The 22,910-nt window shown below is 36.7% G+C and overlaps 1 protein-coding gene across 1 annotated transcript in view; it reads right to left on the minus strand.

Annotated features, from left to right (window-relative positions):
• Positions 1–3,942: 3,942 nt before the first annotated feature.
• Positions 3,943–22,910, minus strand: part of LOC106072041 (neuropeptide SIFamide receptor-like) — a 98,656-nt gene continuing 79,688 nt past the window's right edge. Inside the window, exons 2-5 of the mRNA XM_013232309.2 lie at positions 19,488–19,802; positions 16,096–16,195; positions 7,522–8,147; positions 3,943–5,298 (exon numbers count right to left, since the gene is read on the minus strand). Of these exons, the coding sequence (XP_013087763.1) occupies positions 5,081–5,298; positions 7,522–8,147; positions 16,096–16,195; positions 19,488–19,767 (1,224 nt within the window). The 5' untranslated portion in view covers positions 19,768–19,802 and the 3' untranslated portion in view covers positions 3,943–5,080. The remainder of the gene's footprint in view (positions 5,299–7,521; positions 8,148–16,095; positions 16,196–19,487; positions 19,803–22,910) is intronic.

Raw genomic sequence — 22,910 nt, forward strand, 5'->3', positions numbered from 1 at the left:
CAGGGGTTTTTGAGTTAAAAAAACCCTACCAGGGGTTTTGAGTTAAAAAAAAAAAAGCAAACGTAAATCCCCAAATTCCAAGAGCACAGTTAAGGAAGATTTTGATTTTATAACCCCCTATTCAGTATAAAAAAAGCAAATTACACACTCAAAATTCTATGAGCGTAGCCAAAGTGTTTTGAGTTTAGCCCCCCCCCCCCTCTTCATTAGCGTTTGAAGCTAAAAAATACCTCTTCAATATAAAAAAAAAGGAAAATACGCACTCAAAATGTTATGAGCGTAGGTAAATGCATGGGTTTCGACTCAGTTTTGAGTTTAAATCCCTTTCAGCGAGGTTTGAAGGTAAAAAATACCTCTTTAACATTAAAAAACATAGCAAATTATACACTCAAAATTATATGAGTGTAATCAAAGGGGTTTTGAATTTAAACTTCCCTCCAGTGGAGTTTGAAGCTAGCCTAAAAAAAAGCAAATTACGCACTCAAAATGCTATAAGAGTTGCCAAATGGGGTTTTGAGTTTAAACTCCCTTTCAGCGGGGTTTGATGCTAAAAAAATACCTCTAATATAAAAAAAAGCAAATTACACACTAAAATTATTTGAGCGTAGCCAAGCCAACAAATGGCTTTTCTTAAAAGTTCAAAACCCCTCCAGATGGTTTTGAGTTTAAAATCCCCCTACGGGAGTTTTGAGGTGGGAAAACCTCCATCTTCAATATTATTCTAAAGCAAACTACAGTTACCAAATTCTATGACCGTAGCTAAACTACAGTCCCCTAGTTCCAAGAGCGTATTCAAGAGAGGTTACACATTTCTACCAGTGGCGGGGCTCCATTAAAAAAGTGCATTGAATAGTCATCTGCCGAAATTGAAAAACACAAAATGGGGCTCAACAAATATGGCTAAGACATATTTTAGGAGTCAGTTATAGAGATCGGGTCTAAATGTAAAAAATCCTATGCCGAATTGGGAGTCGACCCCTTAGTAGGATTGTGACAGAGTGTTGCATGAGGTTTGCGGGACATGTTCTCCGACAAAATGAATTACGCTTAATAAAAGTTGCGATGACAATCCTATTAAGTACAACTTGGCGCCAGTAAGGCAGTAAGAATGCATTTTAGGTTTTTGAAATAAAACTTTTTAATAGCAGGAAAATTTACTGTAGATACCTCAGAATATTCATTTTGTTGGCTTTCAATACCAGAATTAATGCTTGGGGGAATTTATGGACGTTATCCAAAATAACAATATACCCCATTGTTATATCAACCGAGGGGATAATAACAACTGACCTCACAGATTCCTTCAAGGCCCTTAACATTCCTAGGAACATTCTCGTTGCCTGTCAGAGGGCGGTACTGCTGCAGACCTGCCACATCACCAGAAAATTAAAGGGTGGAAACTAAAGGGACTACAATGAATTTCGTTTCTTTTTAACGAAACTCGACCCTGGCAGGGCCGGACAATGAGTACTCGTTCGTTTCAACCATAATAATAATACGACATTTGTTTGTTACTGGAGACATCTTGTTTCCCAAGCAGACACTACAACGCCTCCCTTCCACGATATATTAGCAGTAATTAGAATCAGTCTGAATGTCTCAATTTGCAGGTTCACTAATTTTAAAATACTTTCAGTAGGTCTGTGGAGACTCAGACATGAGGAGGGTGAAAAACAGAGTTAAGAAAGTAATAAACCAAATCAAAGAGTTACGTGTAACTGGCTATAACCATGTACTCCAGAGTTGTCTATCCTGTGCCTAATGACCTTTACAACTGCTTCCAGATGATTCAGACTGCAACTCATCTTTGTATGTGTAACTAACTAACTAACTAACTAACTAACTATATATATATATATATATATATCAATATGGTTATGGAACCAAGGTATCACGGTACTATCACGAGTTCAAATCCAGAGTCTATCTGACATACATCTTTACGCTGGCCACACGACACCCTCGTTAACCGACGCCCATGGAAACAGGTGAGCTTTATATACTATTCCCTGATGTCTGATGCATGTGCGAATTAAGCCGTTCTGTCAAGTGGGCTTCAACTTTATACAAGTTCTCATTTCAAGTCTTGATATTTATGTGTTATGTCTTTGTGCTAATTTACATGATTGACAAGGAAAGATTGGGAGAAAGCAATGAAGCAAACTTAGTACGAACACAAGTTGTTGTTATTGGAGGAAGTTATCGATTAATCGATGAGAGAAGTGTCGCTGTCTTGAAAAAGTTGTGCATGGCGCATCTTTCACGCTTTAGCAAGCTCACTGCTCTAAGGTGCATTCTCTTTTGGAGACTTGCAGGAGGGGATATCTGGGAGGAGACTTCTGTGCTGCCGAGCTCCTGGATAGGTATCCAAGCGGTTAATGGTTGAACTAACATATATATTATATTATCTATTAGAAATTCGTGGCGTCCTATTGTTTTTTTACAAAGTTTGTTAGCGTTGAAACACTTTTGAGAGGGTGTAATGCAGCTAAATTCTTATTTTCATAAACATTGAGCTCCATTTAAGAACACGTCTTTGCCCGTGTCAATGGCTGCTAAGGAGCGCATCAAGATATCGCACAACCGTGGCGGAAAAGTTGGACATTGAAGCCTGCTAAAGAAGTTGGTTCGCTTCTACTGCATTACGCTTAAGAGTATCTTCAGAATGTGGCAGCATTCCAAACCTCGACTGACAGACGTCTTTTGCGCTAGGCACTCATCTCGCTTTCCTAGTTTTTCTAATCAAAGAGTTCCTATCTCAACGATCTGGCATTTGAAAACATGCTTAGAGAAGATAGTAATGCCCTTCACTAATGTTAATCTTAATTCCGAGGCGTGAGTAAGATGGTTTGTTTTCTATTGCAAAATGTTTGTCTTGTAATTCTTAAGTATCAATAAAGAGCTAAACTTCAGGACATAGAAATTAGACAAGAAAGTAAAGTAAATATCATACACATGCCACGATACCATAACTTACAAATACAAAAATACATTTCTTGCTTCACGCACTAGAACTCATTTCTATAAGTGCACAAACCTCGTGCCAGTAGAGCATGGAACAAGTTCAAATATTTAAAAAGAAACTTAAAAAAGAACATCTTGGTGAAAGAACTCCACAGTTCACAGTTATATATCTCAATGCTGTAAGATTTACTTCCCTTTTTCAATATTGAACAATATTAATTAATTGTCATTATTTAATTAAATAATTGGATAATTTTTTAATTTATTTATTCATTTTTTGTTAGGAATAATGAATAATTGTGCAAAGTTACATCTTGATCCGAGAATGGGAAGTGGGAGAAGTAACGTTTTCAGAATTTGTTCTAGACAGACAGACAGACAGAGAGAGTTGATAGAAGCTTTGTAACAAGTTTTTTGAATCAGTCAGCTAAACAACTACTTAGTGTGTGTGCCGCAGTTTCTGACATAACTATTGAGTAAAAATGGGCGTATGGTTTGTTAGTTTGGGATGAAACGATTCTGATGTAACCATGAGCAGGTCAGAGTTGAGGTGAAAGTGAAGGTGTGAAAGCTGAAGAGAAGAAGAACGAGCGAGAGGCGAGTGACAGAAAGACGTGTATTTTCAGCGTGAGTTCTACATTGTTTAAACTGTCAGTAGTTCACTTGTGTCTCCACATACAACTAGTTGGAATGCTGTGACTGTGTCTGTTATAAAAGTTACATTCAGTTTTGATTTTTAATAAAGTTTGAACACTTCTTTTTAAAGTTCCGCATTTAGAAATTAATACGCCTGAAACGGTTTAGTTGTACGAGCTGTTTGGAGCTACAAACCAACTACCAAGTAATTAACACTTAGTAAATTAACTAATACAACAGGTTTACACACAGAGATAATATTATAAGATAAGAATCTCTAGAAAATACAAAGACAAAAGAAAATTTTTAAAATATCATTTTATTATATATTTTTACAAAATTAATTTGGTTCTTTTTTTTTCTGCCTTTCTTTCATTTTTTTTAAAACTAAGGCATGTGACATTCATTATTCAACAACACACTTTAGCTTGGAAATCATGTTGAAAATATAGCATTGTATTTATATATATCTCCATCGGAGTCCAAGCCTTAAATACATTGTTGAAATCCTTGCCGAGTTTTCTGATCAGAACATATGAAAGCACTTTTTTTGTCCTCTTGGAATTCTTTATAGAACACGATAACAAAACTTGGGGGGGAACATACACAATAACAGAGAAGTCAACCATAGTTATACATAAAACAAATGAAATAAAATGATATTGGTGTGGGGGGGGGAGGACACTAGCGGTGCCCAGTTCGAAGGGGTAGGAGGGAAACTTGCTTGGGAGGGGGGGAGGAGAAACAATGAGAGTATTGGCCCTTTGATATAGGAAGTGTGAGCATTTAGACTGCGCATGCCCCCACTGGGTCAAGCCATTATCACCAGATTAAAAATGTTCAAAAGCATCCGCTTTCTTTTATGACACAGTATTTACAGTCTAGGCCTAATGTAGCATGCAACAAGTGTAGGAACAGTCTAGGCCTCATGTAGCATGCAACAAGTGTAGGAACAGTCTAGGCCTCATGTAGCATGCAACAAGTGTAGGAACAGTCTAGGCCTAATGTAGCATGCAACAAGTGTAGGAACAGTCTAGGCCTCATGTAGCATGCAACAAGTGTAGGAACATAACCAAACACAAACAATGCACAGTAGTCCAATCATCTTGAGTGTGCTAATCAAGGAAGTAGTTCTCACTGAAACTAGAGCGCCTTGATCCTTTCAGCTAGTCCAACAAGACACAGTCATTCTGTTATTACAGACACTAGATCTGCGTATACACGGGAAATACTGCATTCCTCTTTAATCGTCGGACTCGAAGAGGAGCCTTATTGTTATAGATCTAGAGTGAGAATGTATCCCGCCTGTCACTGGTCTCGTCACGCGATGTAGCTCTTTATCATGACTCTTTGCCTTGATACCTAATACATTGACGAATATATCCTCCGCGCAAGTCACCATGTTCATTAAAGCTTATTGAGACATAGTGGTCCATGACCTTTTTATAAGTTTCGTAAGATGGATGGCGGTTGTGAGCTTTCAAACAAAGGTCTGATCTTTCTCAGAGGACAAAGAGGAAGTACAAGATAAATCTCTTTTCTTGCGAGATTTTAAGTGCGTCATTTGTGTACGGGAATTGTTTTTTTTAAGCTGCCCGTTGCTGACCTGGCTTTTTATTTTGGTCAAGAAAGAGTACCTGGCCAGACTTGAGGAGTCCACTGAGACAGTCCTTGTCACTCGTCTGGTTGATAGACTTCCTGTCAACAAATTTGGAAACAAAGAAAAAAAGGTTTAAAAACTTAAGAAATCAGTAGGTTTATTTCGTTTTAAAGAAATCCTAATCACTATTGTAATACTTTTGTAATAATAACATCGACCACTGGGTGTTTTGACAAAAAGAGTCTTTGGTGTTTGAAAATAGAGGTTTTCATTATTAGCGGGAAAAAAAACCTATAACTTTGGTGTCTCCGGTGTACAAACTCAAGTACGTATTGATGAGACCTTTGTTTATTTGTATGATGGTTTCTAAAGGAATCTGTTCATTGTTTGCGCACAGATTCTCTCGGCTCGTACGTTTGTAGTAAAAATAATTTCACTCTATGAACTAAAACTAGAGGCACGGTGTCTGAGCGGTAGAGCATTTGGCATCCGAACCAGGGGTCCCGGGTTCGAATCCTGGTGAAGACTGGGATATATAATTTTGGGATCTTTGAGCGCCTCTGAGTCAACCCAGCTATAGGGCAGATAGTGTAAAGGTCATCTGTTTCTGTGGCCTACGGTTAACTAGGGTGTCACGTGGCTAGCACAACGACCAACCGCCTTTACTTTTCCGTAATTAATTTCAGGTACCCATTACAGTCAACAAGGACTAGTACTCCAGAAACAAATACACCAATGTGGTAAAGAGATTATGACATGTACTAATGGCAAACATTAGATAATGATGCCAATAGTGACATTCATCTTATGTGCGACGAACTTTCCATTTTAATTGAATTCTCTTTGGTCGGTATAATGTTGACACGTTAAGATGTTTGTCCAATTTTGTTTTGTGATCACAAAAATTAGTTGATTATATATATATATATAATTATTTATTTATTTATAACGGGAAGGATGTTAATATATTCAATAAAAGATATGTCAGTCATTTAAAAATATTTTTTTTAAAGAGTAGCATCCCTTACAATTATTGTTGGCAACCATTATGGCGTCGTCGTAATAACCAACTGATTTGAGAGTTAAGTCAATACTTAGAATTTATGTTAATAAACATTTATAAATAGAAAACCTAACAGTGGGAGAAAATCAAATGACCAAGTATTAAAAAAAGAAATAGATCCTTTATTTCAGCACTAAACTTTTGTAAAGATTTAGACTTTAAATAACTTTAATATTTCCGGGGCTGTCTTGACAAACAATTTTTTTTCTATGTAGCGCGATTCCATAAGCTCAAATAATGGAGTCTGTTGGAAGATAAGATGCTGACTTCATCGGAGTCTTGACTAAAAAGAACGAATTTAATAGAGAAAAAGTCGACTTGCTAATTGATTATAATTAAACAGTGTTAGCCACTCTGTGACGATTGATCAAATCTTTTGTCAGAATACCGTAAGATTAAACAAGATCTTAAAGTAGCACATAAAGCTCAGGCGTGCTAGGATAACAATATATTTTTTGTATAATTCCAGAATATTCTATAAATATCATCAGGTTGTCAACTATAAAAAGTTTAAAACTGTCATATTTGATAATTGTGAATCCTTTTAGTAGCGTCTCTGTAGTAATGCTATTTAAATTAATTTATATTGTGTCTTCATACTTCATTATTGTGTGTGTTTTTTGCTTGCCATGAATGTGGCTAAATATGTAGGTCACAGCTGGGGCTGCGTAGCCACGGGCAATACTGCATTCCTCATTAATCTTCGGATTCGAAGGCAAGCCTTATTATTATTGCGTGTTTTTTTTGGTGGTTATAAGTTGATCATATTAAAAATCTATTTTCTGAAGTGGATTTGAGTTGTCGTGGTGTTAAAATACAAATTCACGAACCCTCGGCTATGCTTCGTGCCACTAGAATAGATGAACCGTTTGCTAGTGTGAATCCGTCTGGGCTACGCAAATCTAGTGTCACACTGAGTGTTTATTTACACTGACAAATGTACAAACTTCACACAAATGTATAGAGATAGATAACATATTACAAAATTAGTCCCCAGCTGATAAAGTACGAGACTTATTTTACGATATCATGACTGCCCCCCTCCCTCAACATCTACAGAATAATAATAATTGTGACAGAAAAAAAAACAAAAGTAGAATTGAAAAAAAAAACTGAACAGAAATAAACATTTCGTTTCCCACCATTGCGTCTTCCAACAAAAGACGAGAGGGTTAGATCAAACGTGGACTGAGATGCCTTACCTCACTTCCAACAAAAGACGAGAGGGTTAGATCAAACGTGGACTGAGATGTCTTACCTCGCTGTGGAGTTCTTCTCCAGGTCATGCACAGCCACAAACGGAAGAAGCCTCTACGAAATTTCTGTGAAAAGAAGCTGTAGATGAAGGCGTTGATTCCAAAGTTGCTAAGCCCCAGCCACTGGGCCACGGGTGTGACCCACCTGATCGCCTCCAGTGAGATGATGGGGTAGAAAAAGTACATCAGGATGTAGATGACGTAGAGGGGCAGCCATGACAGGGCGAACATCAGCACCACCGTGGCCAGCATCTTAAGGACGTTGACTTTGCAGCGCTGGATCACGTCGGTGCCGCCCACCACCCCAGGGGCTCGCCGGTACCACACCCGCCGGGCGATGAGGGCGTAGCATATAAAAATGACTGTGAGAGGAATCAGGTAGGTGCCCACGAGGAGCACCACAATGAAGAATGTCGTCTGCAGGCCGTAATCGCTCCACAAAGGTGAACACAGCAAGATGGACTGGTTGGTGGAGTGGGTGAAGTTGGTGGAGTTGGTCGCGTACTGTTCATAGTACACCGCCCAGGGAGCCAACAGGATGAACGAGAGTATCCAGATAAGACAGATGATAATAATAGCACTTCTTTTCATGATGTGCATGTCTTTATTTAGACATATGGCCAAAAACCTAAACAGGAAAAAAACAACAATACATTCAACGAGTAATTCGCCACTGATATATTAATCTCTCTCTCTCTCTCTCTCTCTCTCTCTCATCCATCCATTCATCCATCCATCATCTATCCATCCATCCATCCATCCATCCATCCATCCATCCATCCATCTATCTATCTATCTATCTATCTATCTATCTATCTATCTATCTATCTATCTATCTATCTATCTATCTATCTATCTATCTATCTATCTATCTATCTATCTATCTATCTATCTAATCGATCTATCTATCTAATCTATCTATCTATCTATATATACATACATATAAATTACAGACGTTAGTTGAAAAGAAAGATGTTAATTACGACCTACGCATATCTATGTGTCAATCTAGTCATGCATGTTAATAGTGACTTGAAATCTGCCAAGTCTTTTGTTTTCCAGACTGACCTATTCCATGCTCTAGAAGCACCAGAGAAGAAGTAGCACAAGGTTAAATAGCATTTTAGTTTTATGTTTTTATTTGATTTGTAAAAATGTCTTTTCAATGAAACCAAATGCTTTGTTAGATTTTTTTTTATTTCGACAGTAAGGGGATTCCGTGATAGTTTTTCAGTTATACGAACACCTAGGTATTCTGAGTTACAGAATTTAAGTAGTTTTATTTGTCTTAGCATTTTTGTTATTTTTAATAATTGACATTTTTGTGGGTGGAAAAAAATGCTCCAATTAGACACTCCTTTATGCAATTCTTCTAATTCTCTCTGTAAAATTTTCATTAACTTTAGTTGTTTTAATTAATCTCTATATTATGCAATCATCTGCAAATATTCTAACGTTTGTTTTTTAACTAATGCAATTTGGTGGGTCATTTATGTCAAATCAGAAAGAGGAGCGTGCCCAAGACTGTACACCTGAGATTATGGTTATTGGTGTTGATTTAGAGTCATTATTATTACAGTTTGTAATATGTATACAAATGACATTATGTATGACATTATGTCATATCTAAAAAAAAAACAACCCATAAACATTTACAATATGCAATTAGTTAAATAAAAAATAACAACAACAAAATGAATTTCAAAAATCAATGACAGTGACAAATGCGAAGATATAGATTGCGTGAGGTCATTTATCAGACAGGAAATGAAAAAGTTGACAAACTGGCCAAATGAATGAATAAGCGGTCAAAAATTTCTTTCTATCCGGGGAAGAAAAAAAAATGATATCAGAAGAAATACAAAAAAATGAACCATCTCTCGCCCAAACTTCAGCAATGTCTATTACAAGCTATTCTGACATGATTAACAAAAGATTTTTTGCCTGTCGGACACAAAAGTTTGAGATACCACATTCTCCGGAAGTAGATCATTGTAACTAGTGATAGTCTCCCTTGTCGAGTGTTAGGTGAGAATGTCCTCCCCTGTTTATATTTTATAGGCCTAATCTATGGTTTTAAAACCCTGATAAAATATATTAAAGATGAAACGGTTTTTCTAGATCTATATATAAGTTCGGATTCTGTGGTCGATGAAAAATATTGTTAAAAGGAAAGTCTTTGAGATGCTGGATTTTTTTCGTATTGAGGATGTGATCTCTCTACCGCAGCCGTCACTGCATCTAGTTTGTGTCTAGCTTTTACTTTGCTAGATGAAATGCTAACTCAACATGCGGTACTTATACTTGTATACTACTTTTGATCTAGGTTATTTCTGAACAAAGCAACAACAACAACAACATTCATTTGGTAATTACAAAACACAAGTGTCTATTTTACAACTAGACTCTAAGCCAGTCTAAGCTGTCTACTTTGACATGGGATAACATAACTTAAGTTTATTTCATCTATATAGGTAAGAAGCCTTATTAAGATATATAGGTCTTGCTTAGTCCCCTTTACTCATTCTTTCTCTTTCTCTCCATGCACACACACACACAGACGGAGAGAGACAGACAGAGAGACACACACACATAGAGCATATAGAGAGACTGACAGAGAGACACACTCACACATAGAGAGAGAGAGACAGCCAGACAGAGAGATAGAAAGAAATTCCGAATAAAAAATTTGAACTCAAAGCCTCAAACGGTACAGCCAAGAACTACAGGTGCCTCTATATATTCCACAGGATGAAGAGTTCTCTCATTGCCATATGATAGATAAAATCGTTCTGCTTCATGGAATATAAACACCTAATTACAATTCATATACCCAAGACACATGGAGGAAGCTGGTTGGAACCTGGATCTCAGACACGGCTCTAACGAGTTTCCTATAAATTTAACAGTTGATGTAGGTATATCGCTAAGCTCGTTGGCCACGCTGGCAAATTTGGTTATAAAACATGGCGTAGTCAGCTGTAGTGTACCTATAACTGAGTTTGTTTTTTTAAATTAAATTTAATGTTGCTTTCAGCTTATTGATAGATTATCTAAACTTTGCTTTTATATGTATGTAAATTTAATCTAGATTACATCTAGATTCTAGATCCAGAACATAGACTAGATCTTAAGAGTTATAAATGAGAAGTTAGGTGGATCAAAATCTGGCAATGACATAATGCCAATATGACAGCCAGTGTCTAGAACTTTTCAACTCGGAGTATTCAAGGGATGTAATTGAATTTTGACAAGGAAAATGTATTGTATTACAAAGCTTATATCAATTCAATCTGTCTGTCTGGTAAAATGTTTTTACACTTTATTTCTCGGACACCCAATCTTTTTTCTTCCCACCCCCCGCAATATATATATATGTGTGTGTGTGTGTGTAAAATGAATCTTTATTACATTCTGACCCTTCATTCTTCGGAAGACGTTTATTGTACTCTAGAATAGTTTCTTCCTGGAGTTAGTTGAAAGTTTGTAGATTCTCCGTCATTGTCAGCAAAGAAGGCCTGATGAGCGCTGTGAGCCAAGCACTATTTCCGGTATTGTAAGCCAACAAAATGCACATTCTGAGGTATCTACAGTGCATTATCCTGCTATTAAAAAGTTTTATTTCAAAAACTTTATGTGCTATTCTTACTGACAAAGATCCTCCCGCGTCGTTCGGCGCATTAGGCGGCACGCTGCTTCCACAAAAAATCTGTCACTGGTAATGTCTGAAATCTGCTCTGAGGAGCTCCGTGAAAGTGTGACGCCAAATTGTACTAGGATGTCTCTGTTTGCGCTTTCCTCGTAATGTCATGCCATCGCAACTCTTATTATGCGTAATTCATTTTGTCGGAGAACATGTCCCCCCAACCTCATGCGACGTTCCGTCACAACCTTACTAAGGGGTCGACTCCCAGTTCGGTATAGGATTTCCTTGATTGAGACCCGATCTCTATAATTGACTGCTAAAATCCGTCTTAGCCATCTTTATTGAGCCACATTTAGTCTTTTTCAATTTCGGCAGATGACTATTCACTGCACTTTATTAATATTCACTGGTAGAAATTTTTAACCTCTCTTGGCTACGCTCTTGGAACTAGGGGACTGTAGTTTGCTTTAGATTTTTATATCGAAAAGGGAAGTTTTAACGTTAGAATATTTTTTGTGGGGTTTTAAACTAAAAAATCTGTGAATTTTTTTTAAAAATTAAAACCCCCCTTAGCTACGCTCATAGAATTTGGTGACTTCAGTTTGCTTTAGAATAAAATTGAAGAGAGAGGTTTTCAACCTCAAAACTCTCTGTATATTTAACCCCTAAAGCCATCAGGAGGGGTTTGTTTGCAAATGCTTTTAAAAACCAATTACTGTTAAATCTACCCAGATATTTCTTTCTCTTTCCTCCCCCCAAGGGGTCCCAGATAAGTGATAGGATCATACTGTATCTGTAGCTAAAATAATCGCAGAGATTTATTGTTGTTGGTCTAGATCTAGTACAAATGTAGTAACATGACTGATTAAAACTAATTGATAAAACTACACTTAATATAAACTTTCCTTTTTTTTTTAAAGTATTTTTTAAAAATGTTTTTCTTGCTTTTGAATGTCATCTCTAAAGTGAAAGAATTCCATAAGGAGTTCCTCTTGACCTAGATCTACTGTATTTAGTTACTTTCATTGGAAGGAAACAAGAACAAACAAATAGGTGTTTTAGAAAGACAACACTGTCGTGCGCGCGTGAAGTTTTCTTTGCATTTAATGTTGGTGTTTTAGCGTATAGGAAGTAGTTTCTTTTAAGTGCGTTTTGTTGTCTAGAATATTGTGTGTGGGTGTGTTTACGTCATCCTTAGTTCCCGCAAGAAAGAGAGCTTCTTTTGTGAGCTGGGGAGCTGGTTGTTTTGTTTTCCCCTTGTAAGGGTACGTAAGTACATAGTTTTAGTAAGTAGGCTGATCTTTCGGTACGGGTGTCGCTATTGTAAAGTTCTTTCTTGTAGCGGCATCGCTAGATCTAGGTTTTCTTTTCGTTTCAGGGTGTTTGGCTTTGGGTTATGTGAAAGTGTCACCTTTCCGCCCTTGGAGTCTTATAGTAACTATCTTTGTTGAGATGTAGGGAGTTGAGGTGTTCTGTAGGGCGCCGTGATGGAGTGTGAGCGTGAAGGTGTGTTTTTGGACTAATTATTAACCAAATGCTAACATCAATGATAGTGATGTATATGTAAATATGTTGTTAACTTACACTTAATTATTATTAAATATTGTTCCTGTTGACAACCGTTGTTATTCACTAAATGTTCAGTTGAATAACTTTTATTCAATGTTCGTATTTGACATGCTATTACCTTCAGGTTCTTGTGTTACTCTGTTCAGGCTATGGATACGGGACCATAATATCATACCCTAGCTAATCTGAAACCCACCCTGACAAACACATTCATTATACATCCATTATACAACTTCAATAAAAAAAAAAATTAATTTACAAAAAAAAATAATTAGAAATATGACTTCTTCTTTAGCACTTTCAGCTTGATGTCCCAATGACGTTAGAAACTGAGCTAAAAGTTGTGGCTGAGTGTTAAAGCACTTGGCTTCCAAACCGAAAGGTTTCGGGTTCGAATCTCGGTGAAGACTCGGATTTTCAATTTCAAGATTTGTAGGACGACCCTCAGTATACCAAACTGTAATGGGTACCTGATTATTAGTAGGGTAAAGTAAAGGTGGCTGGTATTTGTGCTGGCCACAAGACAGCGTTGTAAACCGTCGGCCCTAGAAACAGATGACATCTACATCATCTGCCATAGAAACAGATGACATCTACATCATCTGCCCTAGAAAAAGATGACATCTACATCATCTGCCATAGAAAGAGATGGCATCTACATCATCGGCCCTAGAAACAGATGACATCTACATCATTTGCCCTAGAAACAGATGACATCTACATCATCTGCCCTAGAAAGAGATGACATCTACATCATCTGCCCTAGAAACAGATGACATTTACATCATCTGCTCTAGAAAAAGATGACATCTCAATCATATGCCCTAGAAAAATATGACATCTGCATCATCTGCCCTAGAAACAGATGACATTTACATCATCTGCCCAAGAAAAAGATGACATATACATCATCTGCCATAGAAAGAGATGGCATCTACATCATCGGCCCTAGAAACAGATGACATCTCAATCATCTGCCCTAGAAAAATATGACATCTGCATCATCTGCCCTAGAAAGAGATGACATCTACATCATCTGCCCTAGAAACAGATTACATTTACATCATCTGCCCTAGAAACAGATGACATCTCCATCATCTGCCATAAAAACAGATGACATCTACATCATCTGACTTGAAACAGATGACATCTACATTATCTGCCCTAGAAACAGATGACATCTACATCATCTGACTTGAAACAGATGACATCTATATCATCTGCCCTTTTGGTAGCACAGTTTTTGTTTGTTTCTGTTACTATAAGGAGATAGTCGAAAGTGCTTGTAGCAGAACTATTTGAGTTATGTGTGCCATAAGTCATAAATAGAGTTGAAAATATTCTCGTGTAAACATATTGTGAAATAATATTCTGTTCAGTAGTATTGTCCTTTATTTTTCTGATCATTTTTTTTGTTTGTTTCAGTAGAATGATTACAGAAACCTCATTATCGTGAGAGAGTTATTTAAAATTCTGATTGCTACTGCAATCATTAAATGTCAAGAGGCATATTGATTAGTGCTTAGAAAATAGCAGAGTACGTTTTAGTGGTGGTTTACTGTTACATTTACATAAACATCAGAGAGACTTGGTTCTAGTAAACTTCAGAGAGACATGTTTCTAGTAAACATCAGAGAGACTTGTTTCTAGTAAACATCAGAGAGACTTGTTTCTAGTCTTGTTATTTAGCATAAATAGTGCAGAGTTAATATGTAATGGTTAAGCCACATTTTTTAAAATTGTAAGTTAGGAACTAAGCAATTATTTTGTGTTATAACAATACCAAAATTATCCTCATCCCCCCCCCCCCCCCCCCAAAAAAAAAAATTGAGACACTTTTGAAACCAACAAACTAAGAGGTTGAAGAGTGTAAATTCAATGACAATATTTTCAATGTTGTACTTTAAGTTCAACAAGGGACTAACATACTTTAAGTTCACTAACTTGACTAACAGACTTTAAGTTCACCAACTTAATAACAGACTTTAAGTTCACAACTTGACTAACATACTTTAAGTTCACCAAGTGACTAACATACTTTAAGTTCACCAACTTGACTAACAGACTTTAAGTTCACAACTTGACTAACAGAGTCAGTTGGTCCAAAGTCAGTGACAGTGAATTTGTCAATGCATTACTGTGTGTGTGTGGTAAGAACAGTAAGGATCAGTGATTAGATCAATACAGAGCTAAACAATGACTTGGTCATTACAGAGTTGATCAAAGACATGGTCAATGCAGAACTAAACAATGACCTGGTCATTACAGAGTTGATCAAAGACATGGTCAATACAGAACTAAACAATGACTTGGTCATTACAGAGTTGATAAAAGACATGGTCAACACAGAACTTAACAATAACTTGGGGGGTCATTACAGAGTTGATCAAAGACATAGTTGATACAGAACTAAACAATGACTTGGTCAATACAGAGTCGATCAAAGACATGCTCATTACAGAGTTGATCAAAGACATGGTCAATAGAGAACTTGGAACTCGACTTGGTCAAAGAGCAGACCAATGCTGTAGCCAATACATGGCCGATGTGTCTAGCAGTCAGCGACTTGACCTGTTTTCTCTCGTTGTACCACAAACCAAATATTCTGAAAGGTTTCACATAAAATGAAAATAGCTGCCGCATTGAATCAGAATGAGAAAAGATCTATTTGGAAATCTTTCCCTAAGAGCGAAACTACATTCAGAATAGGGATTGACCATGGACGGTTCTTAGATGGACGCCACATGAAAAGAATGAAATGGTCAAAAGAGTGCAGCTATGTTAAATAAAAACGTGATATGTAACTTTTATAATCATAACAATATAAATAGGTAGTTCTAGTGGTCTTGTACGTACTAAGCTTATAACAACTCAACCTGTCTGCTGTCTGGTAAGAAGTTTGTACACTTTGTTTCGCTTGCACCCAGTTTCAGATCATGTTGAAACTTTGTATACTTATTCATTGACATAGACTGGACATGATGCAATAAACAAATCAACCAATTAGTCAATTAATTACTGGTAATTAATTATCCTGTTTGGTACCAACAAAGGAAAATAATCCTTCAGTATTCACAGATACGGCTAAATATTAGGGTTTGATCCCCTTAGATAAATGCACACGTTATTTCTCCTACACCCATTTTCGAATCAAGATGAAACTTTAAACAATTATTTATTGTACCGAACTGAACATGAATCAATTAAAATTTAACCAATATTTCAATTAATTATTGGTAATTAATTATTTGGTTTGGTATCAAACAAGGCAAATAACTTCTACATTACTGAGATATATAGCTGTAAGCGCGGAGTTCTTCTCATTAGATAAGCTTTGTTTTTATTAAAGGATAATTTTTACCTGTCTACAGCGATAGCTACCAATACATAGGCTGTGGCGTTGACACACACTCCTTGAATGTAAGGTGTAACTTTGCACAACAATGCGCCCAGCTGCCACTCTGTGGATAGAATACAATAGAAACTGCCATAGACTTGTATTAGAAGAGCTCAGTGTGGATAGAATACAATAGACACTGCCACAGACTTGTATTAGAAGAGATAGTCAGGACACTAGAGATTTTTTTTTTAACCTTAGGAGGCAAATGAACACGTCTTTATCTAAATTAAAGTTAGGACTTAATGAATGTTTTGATGTGAACAATTAGAAAAGTAGTCTCATAGAATATATGAATAATTTACTTTTGATACATGGTCACGGTCGTTGGTTTGTAGCTCCAGACATTTTGTCTAGTAAAACGGTTGTAGGCGCAATCTATACTTAATAGAGAGCTGGATTAAAACTTCAACAAAATGAACATAGTTTGTATTTAAAATATAATAAATATATATATAGCTTAGGCTTTCATTCAGGACCGGATTTAAGTCTATAGAGGACCCGTGGTAGGATTTTGTGTAGGCCCCTACACTTTTAAAAAAGCTTTAATAAAAATCCACTTATGAATAATAATACTTATATGTTGCCAGCCGAAAGTAAGATTTTAAGTGTTAACAATGCGAAAAAAATACTTAAAAAGCTTCTGACACGCCGAAATCTCAATCCATATTTCTCTTTTGTGGAGCCCCTAGTCTCCCCCACTTCAAATTTGACACAATGTATAACCTAAACTACGATAGACTTATTCGTTTTGACATCATAATCTAATCAGCCGACATAAACATAGACTTTGTCAAACTTGGTAACATCAGAAGACCCGTTTTGATGTCCAAGAGCTGAGCCTAAGGCTCTTCGAGCTCTAAGTTTGAAAAAAAAAACCTGTTAGAGCGTCAAACGAAAGAACCTATACTGCGACTAGAAACACGAAACAGATTCCATACCATTTACATTTGTATTCTTGATGCTGCTGGCTGCGCACTAAATTATTCAATCATCGATAAAAACCAAGTAATGCTTTTATGATTGGGGTTGCGACGCAGGTAGAAGTATCAGAAATCTACTCTCGTACTTTTAAACATGTCTATTGTATTCAGAAATCTACTCTCTCAATTGAAACATGTCTATTGTATTCAGAAATCTACTCTCTCAATTGAAACATGTCTATTGTATTCAGAAATCTACTCTCTCAATTGAAACATGTCTATTGTATTCAGAAATCTACTCTCTCAATTGAAACATGTCTATTGTATTCAGAAATCTACTCTCTCAATTGAAACATGTCTATTGTATTCAGAAATCTACTCTCTCAATTGAAACATGTCTATTGTATTCAGAAATCTACTCTCTCAATTGAAACATGTCTATTGTATTCAGAAATCTACTCTCTCAATTGAAACATGTCTATTGTATTCAGAAATCTACTCTCTCAATTGAAACATGTCTATTGTATTCAGAAATCTATACGACGAAGACGAGGGTGAGAGGGAATGTGTCACGTGATGAATCGGTTAGATTTAGGGCATTGATCATACTGACAGCCATAATAACAGGACCAGCAAGAAACAGCAGTGCTGAAACCAATCGTAGCCTTGTGCTTTTGGAAAATATATAGTCTTTGTTTGTAGTACAAATACTAAGACGTGTCCACTTTCTAAAGGGCTTACAATCTGCACAAGGAATACCATTTTTTTATTGCCTGATAAATAACTAGCTGTTGAAATTTCTCACAATTAATTGTTGTATTACAACACATGAATCGATTAAAAAAAGTCAATAAATCAGTCTTAATTACTTAGTTTTGTTTTATATGGAAAATGTACTAAAATCGCAGATGTAGCGACCAGTGACAATCATCACAATGATGTAGAGCATTAGGACGTTCTTTAACCATTTTAAACCAACAATAGGCTAATCACACGTTCTATTTATATAAGTACTTGAATAGCTCAGTGGCAAAACACGTCGGTCTTACATTATGGAACAGCTTTTTTTTTACCAAGCTTATATCAAAGCGCGAATGAGAGACTCTTGTCAACGGTGCAGATGTGTAAAATTCGCAAGACCAAATGAAGTCTTTTTATATTGCACTTGTTTCAAAATGTAGTCCGAAAATGTAAATCTTAAAACAAAACTGAACTCACTACCACACAAACACACCTTTCCATACTCACATTATGTTTTTTTCCTGTGAATTATATACTTAAGTATCGCTTCTATCTTCACCCAACTCCCCCCCCCCTTTTTTTTTTCCTTGGTTGGGAGGGGGTGGGAGGAGACAAGTCAATGATGATCAAGTAGCTCTTTCATTACAGATCTATTTATTTCAACAAGGATTATTGAATGCCTGTCAACAATGCAAATTAATGTACAAGTGTAGCCTTGACTGTCAAAAGATACGTCACAGTTTCTGCGAAGTAATTAGGCGGGGTAACAAAAGCAAAAGCGGAAGTGGGATTGATTTAGACTGTGAGCAGAAGTTTCTAAAAAAAATAGTGTTAGGATTATAAAAAAAAAATATGGTTTGAGTTTTTCTTAGTATTTCCTGGGTATATACAATGTAGGAGAAATAAGTCGAAGCAGTCAATGAAGTACTCAGTTCTTTTGATGACTTCCCCTTCTTACAATGTACTTGAAGAATGTGCTAATGTGCTTGCTTACAGTTCCTTAATGTACTTTGAACTGGATTGCGACTGGACTTATCGTTCTAGGCAACGTCCCAGTTTTTCATTCAAACCTCACATTCAAGTGTCGAGTCGATCATTGGGACATTCCAGGCGGGACCGGATTTAATTTAGACTTGATAAGGGGCCCTTTATACCCCCCCCCAGTTGCAACGTCCATTTATAATCAAAATCTGGTATTTTTTCTTTGATCTTTCTTCCAAATGATTGAAAATATCACATGGACCTTTGGGAGGGGGACTAGTTAACGGAGGGCCCCAGGCTATTGCTTGTTTTACCTCTAGGTAAACTCAGCACCAGCTTTATGTCGTACCTCTAGGTAAACCCAGCACCAGCTTTATGTCGTACCTCTAGGTAAACCCAGCACCAGCTTTATGTCGTACTTCTAGGTAAACCCAGCACCAGCTTTATGTCGTACCTCTAGGTAAACCCAGCACCAGCTTTATGTCGTACCTCTAGGTAAACCCAGCACCAGCTTTATGTCGTACCTCTAGGTAAACCCAGCACCAGCTTTATGTCGTACCTCTAGGTAAACCCAGCACTAGCTTTATGTCTTATTGATTAAAAAAAGTATTAAAGCTAATTAACTTGCCCTATTCTCTTAAAAATATAAAAAACTAAAAAAAAAAAAAGGAACAAAAAAAAAAACACAAACTGGTAACTTTCATTACCAACCTGTAAATATATTATCTATTAAGGTTGCTGGGATACAGAATATGGCCGCCAGAATATCCACCACTGCCAGGTTGGCAATGAAGAAGTTGGTGACGGTGTGCATACAGGGCGTAGTGGCCACCACCACCAGCACCATGATGTTCCCTACAAGGGCGCACAAGAAGATGAGGCCGTAGGTCACGTTTAAGGTGAAGACAATGTACAGGGGCCATTTGAGGGCAGGGTAGAGTTGGGTAGCATTGTCGTCTGCAGCATACAGCAACGTGTGGGTCACGTTCATGTCATGAGAGGTCACGTATCCTAGAGAACAGACTCCTGGAGAAAATAAAGCAAACTAAACGTAAAATTAATAGATTAAGTAATAAGCATGTGCAAAGTAAAGGGATAAATAATTAAAGTAAAGTGATAAACAGTGAAACAAAGTAAAGTGATAGACAGTGAAACAAAGTAAAGTGATAAACAGTGAAACAAAGTAAAGTGATAAACAGTGAAACAAAGTAAAGTGATAAACAGTGAAACAAAGTAAAGTGATAGATAGTGAAACAAAGAGAGCATTTCGAGCATTTCGAGCATTGTGTTCTTCTCGTAAAATGTACAGACCTATCTCAATTAATTCGAAGAAAACAGAAAACTATAAATATGTTTGTGGTAATCCAACACTTCCTTCAACTGCGAAATTTCATGTGTTTTCCTGCCAAAATGAAACCAAATTAGAATATTAAATTGTAACTGAGGTGTCAGAAGCAGATTTTGAAAACATACTACACGGACGAAAGAAAAAAAGGTAACGCTACTGTAATGAGAATTGCAAACAATAACAACACTAATGTTCATGGCTCTTGGCAGATATCCTTCACAAGTGTATTGCTCACATTACAACTGAACCATATTTTTTTTTTGTCCAAACCGATGATTAGAAGAAGTCTAATAGCAAGGAAATCATGGACATCCTGCCTGCTTCACATTTTTTTTTTACACTGAACAAGCTGTTTCACAAGTTGGTGTTAGCGATATTATCAATTTTGTTTTGCTAAGAATTTTAATTTCATTTAAATCTTTCAGCCTCACTTTAAAAAGTTTTGTGATTCTTCATATTGAGGAATGACGAATATTTGTGTACATTTAGAGGAATGAAGAATATATTTATGTAATAAAGAATAGTTTTGAACCTATAGAGGAATAAAGAATAGTTGTGTACCTATAGAGGAATAAAGAATAGTTTTGTACCTATAGAGGAAGGAAGAATAGCTTTGTACCTTTAAAGGGTGGAAGAATAGTTTTGTACCTATAGAGTGAGGACGTTTTACATCACCTGGTAGCAGATTGTGTGTGTTGGCCTACATTGTGCGTATATTGTGTGTTGGCCTAAATTGTGCGTATAATGTGTGTGTCGGCCTACATTGTGCGTATATTGTGTGTGTCGGCCTACACTGTGCGTATATTGTGTGTGTCGGCCTACATTGTGCGTATATTGTGTGTGTCGGCCTACATTGTGCGTATATTGTGTGTGTCGGCCTACATTGTGCGTATATTGTGTGTGTCGGCCTACACTGTGCGTATATTGTGTGTGTCGGCCTACATTGTGCGTATATTGTGTGTGTCGGCCTACATTGTGCGTATATTGTGTGTGTCGGCTTACATTGTGCGTATATTGTGTGTTGGCCTACATTGTGCGTATATTGTGTGTGTCGGCCTACATTGTGCGTATATTGTGTGTGTCGGCCTACATTGTGCGTATATTGTGTGTGTCGGCCTACATTGTGCGTATATTGTGTGTGTCGGCTTACAGTGTGCGTATATTGTGTGTTGGCCTACATTGTGCGTATATTGTGTGTGTCGGCCTACATTGTGCGTATATTGTGTGTGTCGGCTTACAGTGTGCGTATATTGTGTGTGTCGGCCTACATTGTGCGTATATTGTGTGTGTCGGCCTACATTGTGTGTATATTGTGTGTGTCGGCCTACATTGTGCGTATATTGTGTGTGTCGGCCTACATTGTGTGTATATTGTGTGTGTTGGCCTACATTGTGCGTATATTGTGTGTGTCGGCCTACATTGTGCGTATATTGTGTGTGTACATTGTGATGTACTAACGTCTAAGTTGTTCAAAACACTAAAAAATCTAAACCTGTTCTATTTAAGCCCGTAATCAACATGTGTCCTGCTTTCGCTCCCCAGCTATGTGGTCACCTTTGATAATCCCTGACATTCGCTCTGACACTTATCTAGATCTAGAGGAGAATTAGATTTAAGATCTAGATCTGATTAGAAATAAACATACATTAAAAACAGAACTGGTAGGAAAGAAAGTTATTAAAGGGGAAGGAACTATAATTTTAGACTTATGACATTTTAATGTTGGCTTCGAAAAACATAAGTCAAAACTGCGAATAAATTGTCAATTTAACAGCTGCGATTTTGATCGTAAAAAAGGCTTATTTTTTCTAGGCTTAAGTTAAGTCATAACAGGTTGAATTTACGTATTTTGTCGTCCACGTATATATATATATATATAGTGTGTGTGTGTGTGTATGTGTTTGACACACTCACAATGACTTCTAAAAGCCTACAAAATAATTCAATTGAAATGGATTTCAAACGCATTCATCGCGAGACTGAAAGGCCCTTGCTTGACGAAAGGGGGTGGGGATAAAATGGTGAGCTGTGGTGATAGTCTTCCTGTTAACAAAATGTTAATTGAAGTTAGTACGATGAAGAACAAAAATAAATACAAACATTTGGTTTGGGCTGTAACCTTCAATAAGTAGAATAAGTTTATTGTGCCGCCATCTTAGTTAATAAGCACAGTAAAAATGTTACTAACATTAACATTAAAGGCACATTTTTTATTCCATATGCTAGGACTAATTCGTACAAGTGCCTTTTCTTTCCTAGTATTATTAGCAAATGGAATGGGTTGCCTGAATCAGCCAGAAAAAAAATAACGATTTAGCAGAGTCTAAGTCCCTGATAAACATGCTAGATTAGATTGAGACATGAAATGCGTAGGATGAAATTATCTTCTCTTTAGAAGTAACGTCTGTAATCTATTTGATAAAATACAAACATAGAGAAAGAAGTCTATCTCTAGCAATACATATATCAGCACCCTTGTGTTCCTAGAGCACGAAACATGTTTACCAAATCAATTCAAACAATAAAAACACAACAAAATATATCAACATCCTTCCCTTTCTGTAGAACTATAAATACATACTAACCCAGTTTCTCGGAAACAGACAATAGGATCATTTTACTATCACCATCTCTCCTTCAGCACAAAAATAAAATATTTGATAAAGATGGAATCTACACAACACCCTTTCCTTCAAGTAGAAATAGGACTCTACACAACACCCTTTCCTTCAAGTAGAAATAGGACTCTACACAACACCCTTTCCTTCAAGTAGAAATAGGAATCT

This window comes from Biomphalaria glabrata, chromosome 1 (assembly GCF_947242115.1).
Source record: "Biomphalaria glabrata chromosome 1, xgBioGlab47.1, whole genome shotgun sequence".
Taxonomy (NCBI): domain Eukaryota; kingdom Metazoa; phylum Mollusca; class Gastropoda; family Planorbidae; genus Biomphalaria; species Biomphalaria glabrata.